This window comes from Meriones unguiculatus, chromosome 2, assembly GCF_030254825.1.
Source record: "Meriones unguiculatus strain TT.TT164.6M chromosome 2, Bangor_MerUng_6.1, whole genome shotgun sequence".
NCBI lineage: Eukaryota > Metazoa > Chordata > Mammalia > Rodentia > Muridae > Meriones > Meriones unguiculatus.
The window spans coordinates 92,654,785-92,672,263 of record NC_083350.1 but is presented as its reverse complement, the minus strand read 5'-3'; the positions used below and the strand labels follow the sequence as shown (position 1 = coordinate 92,672,263).

At 45.6% G+C, this 17,479-nt stretch overlaps 1 protein-coding gene across 4 annotated transcripts in view; it reads left to right on the top strand.

Annotated features, from left to right (window-relative positions):
* Positions 1–17,479, top strand: part of Rfx4 (regulatory factor X4) — a 153,553-nt gene that overhangs the window by 68,246 nt on the left and 67,828 nt on the right. For all 4 annotated transcript variants that reach the window (XM_060377831.1, XM_060377830.1, XM_060377833.1 and 1 more), the window contains exon 5: positions 12,307–12,368. In XM_060377831.1, the coding sequence (XP_060233814.1) occupies positions 12,307–12,368 (62 nt within the window). The remainder of the gene's footprint in view (positions 1–12,306; positions 12,369–17,479) is intronic.

Genomic DNA, 17,479 nt, shown 5'->3' with positions numbered 1-17,479 from the left:
AAGGAAAAAAATAACTACATTGATAGCATATCTTCCTACTTTAACTGCTAGCATATATTTCCCCAAGCCTTTAGAATATGATATCAACTGTCCATGTAATTTCACATCAACATATATATATTGTTAATTTGGTTTTCTTAGCGTATTATCATACAAAAATTCCCAGGTCAAATGGGGTCTGAATCTCAACATCACCATGAGCCCAGACAGTTTAACAGCTCTGGGCTGTTAAACAGCTTCCTTGTCTGTAAAATGGAGTCACAAAAGCAGCTATGGGGGACTCCGGAGGGAAAGACCTTATAAATACCACTTAGCCCGGAAGCCAGTGAATAGAAAGGCTCAATGCCTTTAATTACAATTATGATTTCATTTTATCACAGAACACTTCATGGCTCTAATACTTCATGTTTTTTTAACATACCATCCCTAATACATGAATGTTCCAACCCTTCTAGCTGCTCTTCCTGCTGAACAATTTTGAAAACTATTGTTCTAAAAATGTCCCACATCACGCTCACTGCCATCACATCCCACACTTTTCTTATTATTGTCTGTGCAATTATTCCATATTTTGACTTAACCTGCATCTTATGTAACTCACCCCACTCTAACTAATCAGTCTGCCTGAGCTGTAATATTCTCATGCACTCGTGGCTCATCTTCATCCAGTCAACCCAAGGACAATCCTGGGTTCACACATGGATGTTTGGACTTCTTGCCTCGTGGTTCAGTCACTGTTCCCCTCCCACAGCCGGGATCTCTCACAGAACCCTTCAGCCACTCACACATGTCATTTGAAATTCTACTTCTTTTCCACTGCAGTCTTATATGAATTTCTTGTGGAAACTTCTCGTAAAAAATTTTCTCCAGAAGTTTTCTTTCAAAGCTCATATGTGAATAAATGACATTCAGGAAAGAGGGGTATATAATACTTAACACGTGTGTGTGTGTGTGTGTGTGTGTGTGTGTGGATTAGGTTAGCCCCCATGACAAAATTACTCTAGCTAATACTTTAAGAAGTTGGATGTTTCAAAGTCTTTATTCACATCAACAACTAGGTTTCAACTTTTCCTCCTTTGAAAAGGGGCTAGGTTTATTGTAAAAAAAAAAAAAAAAAAAAAAAAAAAAAGTAATTATCCCACTTTTTTTCTAGATTTAAATAGTTGAGAATCCGATCTTCAACCAACTTCTATCCTGAATCAACACTTTTTCTTCTTTTTTTTTTTAAACTGATTTCTGGAGTATATTTTCAATAAGCCACAAAATTTCCTCAACGCATGCTTATAAAACACAGCATGTTATGGTATTAAGTTCCAATTTCTGTTTGACTAGCCTTTCTTTTCTCACAACCCAAGTGACCTCTGAACTGGGGCCACAGCTCTTCAGAACATCTTCCAGCATACTTGACTCATCACGTACCCAGGAGCCGTCTCCTCCCGTGTGTGGGAGAACGAGTATCTGTCCTGTCAGTCTGGAATTTCTTTCAGCGCTTTTTTTTTTTTTTTTTGGTGGCAAATTTTTGCCACCTGAGGGTGAGTTGAATCTTCAGAAACAATCAAAAGCTTCGGGGTGGGGCTTAAGTTTGGAGACCAAGGTGATGAAAGCCCAGAGTGAAGGCTGACTATAAAGAAGAAGGGTGGGGGTGCTTTGCCACATGGATCTGGGGGCGTCTCTTAAGGCACTGCCCAAGATGACAGATCTGAGGATTCAGGCACAATTGATGGACAGACATTTTGCTGGCTCCCTGGTGCAAAGGGGTTGGTGAAATCAGATTCACACTTCTTCCACTGGCAAGAGGCTGAAATAAAAGCAGCTACATCACTAGCCTGATCCCTGTGAAACGTTTTAGCGTAACACTTAATACCGAGAGGAACATGTCTCAGACAGTATGTGGTGTCGGTGATGCTCACGGGTGTCTGTGTCCCTATTTACTCTCTCCCCATCTTACTGCAAGGCCACCATTCGGCCATGTCATTTCAGGAGCGCATACCTACAACTTGTGTCTGGTAAAAATTTCACCCGCAAAAGTATGCGTGGGTGTCTTGCATGCGTGGGTGTCTTGCATGCTGGATCTCCTTAAAGCAAGGCTGGATCTTGCGCATGGCCACCTAGGAGCATTCCGGCAGCCTGAGAGTGCATAGTTCTCTTGACCAGCCTTGCTTCCCAGCCCCAGCCCCCCAGCCCCCAGCTCTGTCTAGCCTAGCTGAAAGAGAGAAGGGTGGGATTCTCGAGTAATTAAAGGGAATTTGGAAGGCTGGGATGTTGCGGAATGTTAGATCAGTAGCTAGAACAGCATGTGGTGTTCTTTAGGCAGGCTTCATTGAATCTATACAAATAAAGAAAGAGGGGCTGCCTGCCCGTCTGCTCATTTATCAAACAGCAAAGCTCAACCTTCACAGCTTCACAAAAGTGTTTTTACTGTTTGCTGAGTCTTGCTCCAGAAATTAAAAGCTGAACAGCCCTCGTGGGGCTGAACCGACCCTGTGTTGTTGGATACTCCCAACGAAATTGTGCTGGGCTTTCAGATTCAGGGACCAGTTGATTATTTGGTGAAAGAGAGGCGACTCATTTGTAATTTGCAGCCCATAAGAAACACTTAAAGAAAGAAAAAGAGAGAGAGAGATAAAGAAAAGAAAAAAGAAAGAAACATCCAAACCTCCTTCCCACTGGATTTTGTTGAGGCTGCAGGGAGGAGGTGCCATCTGTAAGGCCTTTTCTTTCCTCCGAGTGGGAAAAGTCTTGAACTCGATGGGGCAAGACGCATTGCAGCCTACCTCCTCCCATCCCCCACAGTGAGCTCTGAACAAATGTCCCCTCTGTTTCCCTTGTTGTTGTTGTTGTGTTTGTTTGCACTTGAGGAGGAGAATAATATTGAGCTACAACATATTTTTAAGTAAAAGAACTTTCACAACCAAACAGTCTCATCACACAAATATATGGTTGGGAAAGTGACATGTGTCACACATAAGCTGGACCACTGGATTGAATGGGGATTCTCTGAGAACCAGAGAAGGATGGAAGCAGAGAGCTGACTCAGTCAGCAATGGAAAGTGCTAGAGAAGCCCTAAGTGGCAGCACCCCCTCTCCTTCCTTCCAGGCCTGGACCTGCGCAGGCTTGCCTCAGCGGGCTGTCTTGTGTCCTGCACCCTTGCCTGGCCTTTGGCGAGGAGATAAGCGAGAAGTCCAGGCACCCACTGTGGTACCTGCTGCCCAGTCTGCCCTTTGCCTAGCTAAGCTCCGGCTGGGAGATGAACAGCATTCTTTCACAGATGAAACTGATGCTTGTGTGGAAGAACGCACAAAATACTTTGTCCAGTCTTTCATTTTATCACCTTTTAAAACGGGTAAATGCCCTGCTACACTACAAAGATAGCATCTTGAGGGATTGGGGAAAGCTCAGTGGGAAAGAGCACTTTCTGTGTAAGCAGGACGACCTGAGTTCAAATCCCTAGCACTCTTCTAAAACACCTGGCCTATAACCCCAGTGCAGGGGTCGAGGGTGACATAGTGACAGGAGGATGGACCAATGGCTACAAGCCTAGCTCAAGATTAAGAGCAAGACCCTTGCTCATAGAAACAAGGCCAGGAGAGGTAGAGCAGGGCACGAAATGTTTTTCTTTTGTTTCCATACATATGTGTACACATACACGAGAGAGAGAGAGAGAGAGAGGGGATTATGATTGTATCTTGTGAACACTTATTTCTCATTCTTGATTAAGCAGCTTTATACTTGAGAAACTATTATGAGGCAAAAATATCAACAAACACATCAAGTTATCTTAGCTCTCCTCCTCTTAATAGACTAGAACATCTTTAGTGACTGATGAAAGAATCATTCACCTCCAGTTTCTGAGTCCACACCATCGCCTGCCTTGGAGGCTCACAGCCCTGCTGACTGATCTCCAGGTTGCTGCCCTGCCCTACAGACAGTTCTCCACTCAGCAGCAGGCTGAGCTTTCCAAGCAGGGTTCGCTGGGAGCTCATCTCCACTCCTTTCTTTCTGATCCTCTGGGTCTTCCCACCTCACCCTGTGAGGGCAGAGTGCTTACAAGAGCCACAACCCTCCTTATGGTCTCTCCTAGCTCGTGTCTTCATCTCCCACATCTCCCATATCTCTCTTGACTCTGCTTCAACCATATCTTCCCTCAATCTCCCTGAGAAGGGCCTTTGGAGCCCCAGATCCTGGAAGAAAGACCCTGGGAGTCCATTCCCTCACTTTCTGTTACCGCTCAGATTCCTATAGTCCCAGTCCTCAAATAGTAAACAAAAGAACACTCCCCACCTCCACATTCCCCATTCCCTCACCCTACGCTTTTGGTCTCCTCTGGCAAGTCTCTGGTTTAAGACACATGGGTTATTTTCTCCATTTTTCATATTGACATGTAAGTTTCTGAAATTTTGTTTAGCATCATTTCCCTCAAGGCCTCACATGATGTCCTCACATGATGTAGCAAGGACTCAATGGAAGCTGTTGAGGGAATCTGAGCCATGTTCCATTATCCAAACTATTATAGTTATTGAGGCCACACACTGCTGAACACAAAGAGTTGCAGGAAATGAGGCTGAAGACTCAGTTCCCATAGAGTCTTAGAGGCCTAAGGTAGGCACTGATAGAGCTGAGTTGGCTGTTTGCTTACAAATATCCTATGGAATGCTGGTGATGTAGCTGAAAAACAGAGTACTTGCCCAGTGGGTATTAGCCCCTGAATTTTGTTCCCAGCGCTGAATAAATAAATAAGGTCAGGATATGGGAAAGACACTAATCAACAAATACAAAGTTTTTCTTAGGAAGAGGCGATTCAAGATGCCTTTTGAACAGCATGGTGACAAAGGTAAAAAATGCATTATATTTCTGAAAATTTCCATCAGAGTATGTTTTAAGTGTCCTCACTTCACATACAAGAAGAGACAAAGTGTGAGGCAATGCATACCCTGACCAGCCTAATCTGCTCATCTCATTACACACATATTTCAGAGCACCACTGTCATACTCAGTGTTCTCGTGCTACGAAGAGAGACTGTGACCAAAGCAGCTCTTATAAAAGACAGCATTTAACTAGGGCTGGCTTAGGATTTCAGAGGTTTAGTTCATTGTCATCATGGCAGGAACACGGGAGCAGGCATGGTGCTGGAGAAGTAGTTGAGAGCTACATCCTGATCTCCACTGGAGAGAGATAGAGAATGAGGGGGGGGGGCTAGCCTGAGCTTTTTAAACCTCAAAGCCCATGCCTTTGGAGGACACACTTCCTCCAACAAGGCCACACCTCCTTATCCTTCTAATCCTTTCAAATAGTACTTCCTGGTGAGTAAGCTTTCTAATATCTAAGCCTATGAGAGTCATTCTTATGCAAACTGCCACAACTATATTGCATGCCATAGGTACATATGTATTTATTGGCCAATTTAAAAGCAATCATATAATTGTGGTTACCAATCAAGTGGCTCAGGGAGCAAAAGAAAGGTCAAAGCTGAGATTTGAAGGGTACATGAATATCAAGCAGACAAAGGGCATGGATGAAGGTGCCAGACCATGAAGGATTTTTACTCTGGAAAAATCCAGAGTCAGAGAGTGGTGATTCTGTGCAACCTGGAATCAGCTTTCAATGCCAGATCACAGGGTCAGGAGAGGTGTGCTGGAGTGAAAGCAGGGCCCATCTGGTTGAGCCTGGTAGGACTGGGCTTTATGGTCCAGGGCACCATAAAAAAGTGGTCATGATGGAGCATGGCTGGAAGCAGGGCAACCAGGGAGCACTGTGTGTGGCCCTAGGCAGACAGAGATGGGCAGATCTCAGGATGTACTTGAGATGGAGGGAAGATGGAGCGTTCCCATACTCTAGAAGACAGATGCACCTGTGGCTTAGACAGGAAAGACTCAGAGGAGTGGTGTGTGCACTGAGGAGTGAGGACACCAGAGTGCAAAGGAAGAGAAGGCCACGGGCAGAGGGTACAGAGGTGGCAGCCTGAGAAGCCCTCAGAGAATAACACTTCAAGAAATCTAAAGTCGACAGAACTGGGGTTCACATGAGGACATTTAGAAAAAACGTGGTGAAAGAGCTTCTCCGAGTCAAATAGTCCCAGGGGAGTGTCAGATGGTCCATAGGACAGGCAAGGATCTGTCTCATTCCTTCCACATAACCATTTGGGAACTTCAAGTATCCAAAAGGAATAACTCTGTGTGCGTGCGTGCGTGCGTGTATGTGTTTATATGGTATGTGTGTATATACGTGTGAGTATGTGTGTATTTCTGTGATATGTGTGTGTATATGTGTGGGTGTGTGTATTTATGTGGTGTGTATGTATGTGTGTATGTGTAAGTATGGGTGAATGTGTATATGTTTATGTGTGTGAGTGTGCATGCATGTGTGTATGTTTGTGAGCATGTGCATGTATGTGTGTGTGTGTGAATGTGTATATGTTTATGTGTGAGTGTGCATGCATGTGTGTATGTTTGTGAGCATACATCCATGAGTGCATGTGCATGTATGTGTGTGTGCACACGCATGATTGTGGTGTCGGGAATTGAACCCAGGGCCGTGTGTATTTGAGGCAGGTATCTACCACTGAGCTACCTTTCCACCAGAATGGCTTCTGCTGATTTTGTTAACAACTTCTGTATTTTTATTAAACAGATGGATTTACTGGTCAGATTTCCACTCTTTGGGTGTGAATGGATTCTGAGTTATTGGGCTGTCCACTGGCATCACCGTCCCCTTGGCTGTTTTTTACTTTCTGTAACCTCTTAGGGCAGGGAAATATGGATCATGTTCCCAGCAGAGGCCACAAGAGCTTCTGCAGGAGAAGCAGAGAGAGCTGATCAGAGGAGAGACCTTTATTTAAAGTGGATGGGAACAAGAAGTTATTCATTCGTTAAACACAACTCTGTGTGAATAAGTGGAGGCAATAGGAAGAGGCCAACATTGGTGTTAATGGAAGCATGAGGGCCAGGGAGTATTTTCATCCATGAAGAAGGAGTGGCATTGTGGTGGAGCATTGAGTCAACCGTGCGAGCATCGGGCTGCATCTTGTGAGCTGCTGGTTTGGTGAGGGTGGCTCAGCTCCCTGCGGCTCAGGCTGCTCATCTGTGTAGGGGAACGGCAGTGGAGCCCAGCGCTGGTACTGTGCTGGTTAGCAAGGATGGTGCATTCAAAGTGCCTGACCGGAGTGGGTGTGGCGCCCTGTTGCCCAGTCATAACATATCACTCAGTTCAGTAGGGGAGCAGGCTGCACACCAGCGCTTCATGAGAGGCTGCACAGTCACTTTTTCATTGTGACTGAAACAACACAAAGTGGTCAGCCCTCAAACCATACACACACAAGACCAAAAATGGATCCAGGGGTTAGCTTTATACATTTGTGCGTAAGTTTCTATCTCTTGTCTGCCTGTCTGTCTGTATGTGATAAGAAAAAGAGGCTATCAATTTGAGACTTGGGGGAGGGGCATGGAGGAGTTGGAAGGAGTGGATGCTGAGGCAGAAAGTGTCGTTGACTCAGTTTTAGGGAGATTTCGGTCTACCCTAGTGGGGAAGGCATGGTGTCAGGAGAGCCCTGTGCAAGAAGGTGGAGCTTGAACTGGCAGCTGTTCTCATCATGGCAAACCACGAAGTAGACTGAGCTAGAACGGTACCAGGGAGGGTAGCTTCCAAAGGCCCACACCTAGCAGCCATCTGCCAGCTAGGTCTTGCTTCCTAAAGGCTCCATTAAAATTGTACCACAAGCTGGGCAGCAAGGACTTAACACATGAAGCTATAGGGAGCATTTCAGATTCAAACAATGATATCAGGTTTATAAAGAAAGAGAAACTCAGAAAAGGTTAGGGGAGCCTTGGGAAAACATCACAGACACGAGCTTGACAGTCTAAGCAAGGAGAGCATGCATGGTGGCAGGATTAAGTGTGAGCCTGTAGCTTACAGAGCATCTGAGAGAGGCCGAGTGGTGGACTGGGAGTCCGGATCCTTATCCAGAGGGGCAGAAAGAAGGTACCCAGCATTTCCAATGACAACAGGAAATGATCGCCTTTGCTCTTTAGACGGCTCCTGCTCAGGAGGCAGGGCATCCTGCTGGGAGAGTGTGGTTCAGGTGAGAGATGGGATGGCTAGAGCAGAGATGGAAGGGGCACAGAGAAGCAGCTGGCTCACACAGGAGAATGGCAGGGGCCATAATCACTGAGACAGGGGTTGCAGGCACAGTAAGGACTCCTGCGCTCTTAGGAAAATAAGCAGAAGCAGAAAATCAGCAGGTGTCACAGGTCACAAAGATGGTGAAGGCACCATCCCAATACACAAGTTATTCTAAGTGAGTAAGTGGAACCACGGGCAATGGAGGGAACAGACTGGTCAGTGAGTTTCCAGGCCTGTGTCATGACCAGACAAAGAATGACAAGAGCTTGGATTTTAGCTCATATTGACTGATGGTGGTAGAACAAATGACTCTGGGAAGCCTGTCCCTATGTCCCAGTGGCCTGTGGCCTGTCCATAGACGAGCCTGTGGCTGTTTCCCCAGCCAAGAGTTTGCGTGTTTGTTCTGTGCATGTCGTGTGGGACACCACTGGCGCAAACAGAACAGGGCTTCGGAACCCAGCCATTGTCCTAAATCAAGTGATGATAAGGCTTAGCCACCAAACAAAACAGCACCAATTTCTTTTAGTATTGGAGGTGATTTACTGGGAACAGAAAACAGTTTACGTTTTAGAGAGAGAAAAACCACATTGTAACATCCTGGTCTGTCTCAAATGTGTCTTATAATATTATCCTCAACTTCTTGTCAATCAGGACTACTGCTAATAAGAAAAAAAAAAATTCTGCATAAACAGTTTAGGACAGCAGAGATCACAGAGCACGCTTTTGTCCTACCCACAACCCAGCCACCCTAGAGAAATCTCAGCTTAGTTCTCCAGACAATCTGCTCATTCTTGTATCTTTACAAGCAAAAATGATAGCCACACCTGGCATTTCATCAGAAGCAGTTTTGATGTCAGGACATATTAAGAGATTTTGTGACCATTATTTATGGTTACATGAGTCCTACTGCATGTATACAGAGTATGTAGTTAACCAGTTCCTTGCCATGGGACCACCACGGTGTTTCTAAATTTCCTCTTATTAGAAGCCCCACACGTTCTGTGTTCTTATTTTAGGATACTTTATTTAGAATTAATAGATCAGAAAATTTAAAGTATTTTGTGGCTCTTGACATATATTGCAGAACTGCTTTGGAGAAACGGTTGTACTAATAGAATCCCTGGCAATCTGAAGATTCTAGTTGCACTATAGATCTAAAAAATGCGTCACATCTGTTTAGTGTGTCTGCACCTGACATGCACATACACAACTCATAGCGCCCATGTTTGGTCAGAGGAGAACTTACAAGAGTTGGTTCTCTCCTCCCGCCACGTGGGCCCTGGGCGTTGAACTCAGGTCAGCAGGTCAAATGGTGGCAAGCGTGTTTATCCACTCACTGAGCATTCTTGCAGGCATTTTACTTCATCTTTTGACACATTTTCAGAGTATCTGACGTAGAAGGCTCAGCAGAGCACCTCACCGATGTGCCCATTTTACAGGAGAAACTTCCCAGGGCTAAACACAAGAAAGGCCCTGCTTTTCCTGAGGAATTAGTGTGCCCCAGTGGGTGCCAGGACCGAGTGTCACTGTTGTTATGTTTGCTTTTGTGGTTGGAAAACTCAGAACCCAAATTATGACCCTCTTTCAACCAGCATGAACTCTTGACTCAATATTTTTTTTCTCTTGTCACCCCTCTGTCAGTACCCGGCTATCACTACCATGCAGCTCTTAACCATTGTTAATATCTGCTTTGGATCCTTGCTCTGTGGCTGGTCATGTGATGACCTCTGGAGGGCGGGTCACAGGCAGACACAAGTGTGAATCAGTAAAGCCATTAAACCTTAGTATTGGCTCAGACTGCACAACAGGGCGAAGAGTTTCAAGAACAGTGTCACCAACACAAGCTCTGATACTGCATTTTACACAGGACACAACAATCCCAGGGGACACGGATGGGTGTCTACAAAGGGACACCTTATATATTTCAGAGAAGGACTAATCATCCTTGTGTGTGAGAGTGAGTGAGTGTGTGTGTGTGTGCGCGCGTGCGCGCGCTCGTGTGTGGAAGACAGAGATCCATGCCAAGTGTCTTCACCACTTCTCACCTTAGCTTTTGAGAGGGTCTTTCACTGGGATATAGGGCTCTCCAATTAGGCTAGGTTGGCTGGCTAGCATGCCTCCCAAACCCATCTATCTCCATGTCCCTAACACTGCGGTTACAGGCACTTGAGTGTACAGCATTTTCCATGGCTGTTGGATCAGAACTCAGGACCTCATCTACATAGCAGGCACTTTACCAAGTGAGCTCCCCTCCCCCACAGCCCATGAAGTAACATTTATGAAGTCTCATTTCCCTCCCAAGGTGCTTTTAAGATACTCTTGTGGTAGATTCTCTGAGCACCCTGGGAACTCTCTCTTCCCTCTCCCACCCTGAGACGAGGCATGGTGGCCTGTCTGTGCTCCACATTGAAGCTACTCAGCTCCCTAATGTGCCAAAGTGGGCACCTTCATGCTACCCACTCTAAGATCTCATCATCAGTTCACTTCCTTCTGTCCCATTGAACTGATGCTAGTTTAGTTGATAACACATCAGTTGTCCCTCCAATTAAGGGCAGACTACATGACCCCCTGAGCCCTCAGACATCACGGAAGGAAACCAAGGCACACGAAGACTAGCAGGCTCACAGTGACTGTTTCATTGCACAGGTGAGTTAAGTCAGCAAAAGCACTGGCGTGGAGGAAAAGAATGCCAATGTGACACACCTCACCAGTGTGGATACAGGCACAGCATCTCTTCAGGAAGAACTGTGTGTGCAGCCTCACCTCTGACTAGGAACACCTGCTCAGTACTTACCAAGAAGGAAGAGTGCTTGGGTAGAAAGCTTAACAAGGAAAGCTTCTGAGGGATGAAATGAGCCAGTGGGAGGTTTCGAAACAACATACTGAGTGCTTACTAAGCAATGGACTCAACATCTATTGCCCCTCCCTCCAAATGTCACAAGAATTCTTTAACATAGATGTTTTTATCATTTCCAGTTTAAATGTGTTATTTTAAATTATGTGTATGCATGGGTGTCTGTGTGCAGGTATGTGCACACTTGTGCAGGTGCCTGAAGAGGCCAGAAGGGGATGTCGGAGTCCTTGGAGCTCGAGTTGCAGGTAGTTGTGAACTGTCAGACATGGGAATCAAATTCAGGTCCTTCTGTAAGAGCAGTGCATATTCTTAACAGTTGAGCCATCTCACCAGCCCCTTATTCCTACTTTAGAAATAGGGAAAACTATGCCATGTGAATGCAGCCACCTCAGAAATGCTGAGCTAAGATGTAATCCAGGTCCTCTAACCCCCCAATTCTTCCACAAACTTGTTATTATATCGCCTCTCCACAAACACCTTCTCAGCAAACACCAAGGAAGGAGGCCTGTTGGTGTGTTCCTACCTTGACAGATGACCTCCTCTCCAGATTCCTTTTGGGAGTATGGTTGTCCCTAGCCACAGCCGTTGTGATCCTCTCCTCTGCAGAGAAATGTAGGAAACCCTCTGGGCAGGGACCAGACCCTTGTGTTTTCCAGTCCAAAGCAAGACCAAGCTTTCTTACATTCCAAACCATGAGCAAGTAAGGTCTTTGCTCTCACACCCCTTACATTCAAGTAGCAAGAGACTCAATTAGCACACAGTGAGGAAGTGCCTGGATGCTCACAGGTGAGAGCAAGTAAGAAGACATAGAGTAGAACCAGCAAGGGTGACGGCATGGGACTGCTGGTGTGACTGAACACTGGTTGGTCCTGGGAGGCCTCTGAGCAAGGAGATCTAGCTCAGAAGCCCAGATATCATCTTCAGAGATGGAAGCAAGTCTATGAACTGTGGATGAACTTGCATGGCTGTAGGGGAATGTGTGGAGGAAAGGGGCCAGCCTGTAGGGCTAAAAGCGGGGTGGTACACAAGGCTGGGTGGGTTTGGCTCCAGGTCTTATGGTAGGCTCAAGAGTGAATGGCGTGTCTTAGGCCAGCCTGGGTTCGCCTCTGCTGTGAGGGAGAAGTAACAGCGCTGAAGGCCAGTGAAATCCCATCAGGATTTGGGCCCACCAAGGTGCTATCCACCTACCCCCCACCTCTACCCCAACACCAGGAATTTTCTCCAGATTGCCCAAAGACCCTAGCAAGTCATTGCACCAGGCCTGTTTTCCTTCCCTCTTCAGCCCTGACACCCCATTTTTCCTGATGAGTAACTGGTTCTTGTGTTGCCTTACAGATCATAAGGCAGCAGTTTCCTCAGCTAACCACCAGAAGACTCGGGACCCGAGGACAGTCAAAGTAAGCACCAAACAGCCACACAGCCTTCACACACAGCCTTCACAGCGCTGCTCTCTGGACCTTGCAGCCAGACCCCAGGCTGCTCCTCGGGAGCTTGGTCTGCAGGCCTGTGGGGAGGTCTGTGCCTGGGGGATATGTGGAGGAGCTTCATGACAGCCAGGCTCTCTCTCAGCACCCTTCAGAGAGAGGCTGCTCATTCAGAAGCCTGGGACCTGTGGCCCAGCTGCTTAACGCTGTCTGATTCTGTGCCACCTTGTCCTCAAGTGTTCTTTGTAAAGAAATCTATGTATATTTTCAAGGATTCCTATAATTTTTTTTAAAGATTATCTCCAGGTTGCTTGATTTGTTCCCATGAGTAACCTCTGTTCAGCAATATGGAGGACAGGAAGGAGGTTCCTCCCCCCGCCTTAGCGTTTCTTTCTACTGGCTCGCCAGTATTTGCTTCACTTTTCTTGTCTGAGACAGGGCCCTACTCTAAACTTGAGCTCACCACAGTCCTCTTGCCTGGTCCTCTCCCATGCTGAGATTATAGGTCTGAACCATCATGCCTGCCTTGCCAGGACATACATGAAAGACTTCTGTTTCATGACATAGCAGAGAGTAAGAAAGGGGAAGTGGCATGGGGAGCTCTTCTGAAGGAGGGGTCGCTTAAGAGCAGAGGAAGTGAAGGCCATGAGGACACCTGTCTCCTAGGTGTGTATGAGAAATGGAGGCTAGCCTGTCCTACTCCATCAAAGATACACAGGAGTCGCCTCTAAGCTGCCAAAGTTTTGGAAACTTTGAGGAGTTTCCTGTCACTTAGAAGAGGGAGGTGGCCACACAAGTCTGGGCATCCCCAGTCCAACAGCTCCCTTTCCTGGGCGACTCCTAAGACCTTTATTATGCTAATGTGCACCTCGACTCCACTAGAGGGTGCCTTCTTCTTAGGTAGCATTCTAGACCTTTGACCACTCGGAGCAGGGCAGCACCATGAGCTATCAAACACTAAACCTCTTTAAAAAGAAACAATAACGAAAAGGTCACATCACCGTAAAGGAGTTAGAAGTCTTGTCTGGGGGCTGGGGAAGGGTGGAGGGTTCAAAGGCACACCTGGACACTTACCCCAAGAGATCCATGGCTCGTGCTGACCCCTGAGCAGTACAACCTAGATTTTTGTTGGTTCAATTTGGTTTGTTTTTTATAGTTTTAAGTAGCCCAGGCTGGCATCAAACTGAGTGTGTAGCAGATGAACTCCTGGACCCTCCCACCACTGTGATTACAGGCCCGTGCCACCATACCTGGCTTTAAAAGCAGGACATTCTTGTCATCCAATCAAGAGTTTGGCTTTAGGAAAGGGAGTGGAAGAAAACAGATGATCAAAGCTGGCAAAACTGTTTTATGGTAAAGTCCGAAAATGAGAGTGTGTGTGAGTGTGTGTGCGCACACACCTGCCTGTGCCTATGTGTGTCTGTGTGTGTGTCTATGTGTGTGTCTATGTGTATATCTATGTATGTGGGTCTCTGTTTGTGTGTGTGTGTGTCTATGTGTGTCTGTGTGTGTCTATGTATGTGGGTCTGTGTATGTGTCTGTGTCTATGTGTGTATCTATGTATGTGTGTCTGTGTCTATGTGTTTGTGTATCCGTCTGTCTGTCTGTGTATCTGCACCTATGTGTGTGTATGCCTGTGTGTACATGTGTATGTGTGTGTATGGGTCTGTTTGGCTGTCTGCATGTCTATGTGTGTGTGTGTGTGTGTTTATGTCTCTGTATGTGTCTGTGTGTATATTGTGTATATGTGTCTGTTTATGTCTGTCTGTGACTGTGTCTATGTGTCTGCCTATTTGTCTGTCTGTGTGTGTCTGTGTCTGTATCTGTGTCTATGTATGTGTGTCTATGTCTATGTATGTGTGTGTACGTCTGTGTGTATGTGTCTGTGTGTGCTTCCATGTCTATGTGTGTGTATGTGTTTGGCTATGAGTGTATTTGTCTGTGTCTATGTGTGTCCCTGTGTCTGTGAATGTGTGTGTGTGTATGCATGTGTCTGTGTGTATGTATCAGAAGCTATTAAGAGATATTCCAAAGGACTGTCCAGAAAAATTTTTAATAAGGGACATCATATAATTTCTCAAAGATTTATTTCCTAGGATGACTATAGTGAAAAACAAACTTCCTAATTTAACTTATAGAAAAACATTCTGGTGTTTTGTTTAAAAGCAAGGTAGCAACTTCAGTAAGGATATAGTGCAGAAATCAGATTGTTTTTCTAATTATTTGCTGGTGATCAAAAGCTGATGACTCAAAATCTTGGTTGAGCCCAATTTTGAGCCACGCATGGTAGCATCCACCTGTCATCCCAGGATCTGGGAGTCTGAGGCAGGAGTCTGAAGCCGTACGTATTTAAAGACCAGCCACCTGAGTTACACAGCAAGACAGCAAGAACTTGCAAGGTGGGGGTGGGGGCCCCAAGTAGTAGGATGCTGAATGAATGGAAATGTATGGAAACTTTTGTTTAGCCCTTGGTCTTTGGAAAACCTCTGGCTCAAAGACATAATTTCCGATTTCTAAGAAAATTAGGAACAGTAGAGAGAGCTGATAAATGTGGAGAACAAGAAAGGGTAGAAAGAGAGCATGAGTGTTTCCCACCCTGCATGCTCTTGGAGCATGGTCCTTGAGAGAGCCTGCTTTTCTGTTTGGTCTTCTCTTTCTCTTCACCCTGCATGTTAGAAAACTGGGCTGCATCCATTTTTAAAGTTCTGCACACTCTCAGCCATATTCTACCATCTCTGTAAGGATCCTCCAATCTGAAGGCAATGAGCTGCAAAATGTCTCCATCGTGCAGCATGGCCTCTCAGAATTCCTCAGTGAATCTACTTTGATAAAGACAACACAGACATGTCTAGTGAGGAGCGTGGACATGCCCTCCAAGCGTGGACATGCCCTCCAGAACCTAACTAGCAAAACCAAGATGGGGCCAGACCAGAACAGTAGCTTTAATGTAGTTGCAGATCTCAGCAACACGCACGGATTAACCAGGAAATAAATTGTTCTATCTTACGGTGTAAATATCTTATAATGCCATATTAGGAAACGACTGTCTGAACCTTAAGAAGTTATGAGGAACCCTTTAAAGCTAAGAAGGGGTGCCCTTTTAACTGCCCTCCCAGAAAGTACCTCTGGAGTCATTAGAACCAGCCCCTCCCCCAACAGAGTGTCCACAGATGGAAAGGCAGTTATGTGACAGTTGAGGAAGTAGAAGGCCCAGACGGTAGATATTAGCTCAACACAAAGAACTTTCTGGTAACCACATCGGCTGAAAATGAACTGGGCTGCCTTCGGAGGGCCTGAGTTCTTCATCCCAGGAGGCATGCAGATGGAGGCAACCTGCCCACTGGGCAGAAATTTCACAGAATGGTACCAGCAGGAAGGGGGCTGTGAAAGGGAAGGTTACACACACCCATCTCTCCCTCTCCGTGAACACCTTTCCCAAGACTCAAAATGCTTCCTTGCACCCATCACCACGTATCTGTGGAAAGAGAAAAGTAGCTGATGTGTTGTCCAATGCGTCTGAAAATGAGGCCCATGAGTACCATAGCATTGTCACTACACTGTGAAACTCTACCCTGGACCCACTAAATCGGAATCTTGGGGGTCAGAGCTGCTGTGTGCTCTGTGGGTGATTCTTATTGTTAATAAAGCTTGGAAATCACTGGCTGAGTTAGAGGTGCAAAGCCCGTTAGAGGTTCAAATCCTGCCTCTGCTGCCTACTCACTTGAGTGATCTTGGGTACATGACTTATTCTCTAAACCTTAGTTTCCTTGTTTGTAAACTGTGAAGTATCAATTATTTCTAGCCTCATGGGATTTTGTGAAATAAGATAATGTGTGTCGAGTCTTTCTTGTCAATGGACCTCAGGCTGGTGAGTGAGCCTCACAGCTGATCACGGGCCCATGCTCAGATGTTCTCAATAGACCTCAGGCTGGTGAGTGAAGCCTCACAGCTGATCACGGGCCCATGCTCAGATGTTCTCCATCAGTGGGTTCTGGGAAAGGTCTCGGGTCTAGGACTCTGCATATTTATTAAACTCCAAAAGTAATTCCAGTGTACATCCTGTTCACCATGAGTACCACAACAGTGCTTTGTAGGCAAACAGACTGGTCCACAACCAGTTCTTGCCTGAAATGGCTCTATGTCCTTGGGCAAATTACTTGACTTTTTTTTTTTTTTTCCTCAGCAACCCTCATTTCATGGGGTTATTTTCAAATTAATGTGAACAAAGTACAAAGTATTCAGAACCTAAGTGCTCAGTAGATTGTTAGTTGAAGTACTAAAATAAATAAATAAAATAAAAATTCTACCCCCTGCACCACACTGGCTGTGGCCACCTCTGCCCTCTTCAGTGTTAACTTGAAAGTGTGTCCGAGCTTAAACCTACTGTGAGCTAATAAAAAACTCTTGTCTTTGGCATTTAGGGTCAAGTGAGGCACTGAACGAATCTTTCTAAAACTTTAGCTTTTGCTGGGTGTGGGGTTATACACTGTTAATTTTAGCACTTGGGAGGCAGAGTCTCTGAAATGGGAGTCTGAGAGTTCGAGCCAACCTGGTCTAAAAAGCAAGTTCCAGGCTAGTCAGGATTATGTAGTCAGACCTAGTCTCAAAATTAATAAAATAAAAAAATTTTAAAAAATCATAGCACTTTGAGACTAGCCTTTACTGAAAAAGATAATTGTGCCCAGTTAAATGTTTGTTGTTGACATTATGAACACATCCTGCCATCTGGATCCCCACAGAGGGGGACACTCAAGTGTTAGGTACCCTTGGGAAGATATTTGGTAGACATTAGAGATCAGGCATAAATGAAAAATTTCTCAACCCTTTTTTGCTTTGCAAAGTATTTGACTTAACATTTTCTGTAGGAGGCAATTTTGGTTATTTTTACCTGCCTGATTGATGGCTGGCAACATGGAACTTTGGCTTAATTGTAGATTTCAGAGATGTCAAGCCTTAAAGAAGAGTTAACTCTTTTAGTCTCAGGTTGGATGTGTCCAGCCATCCCCGGTTTTGGACAACATTCTCCAGCCCAGGAAACCCCCATCTAATAATGATCCTTGGATGCCCATTTCTGTCTCTTTCTC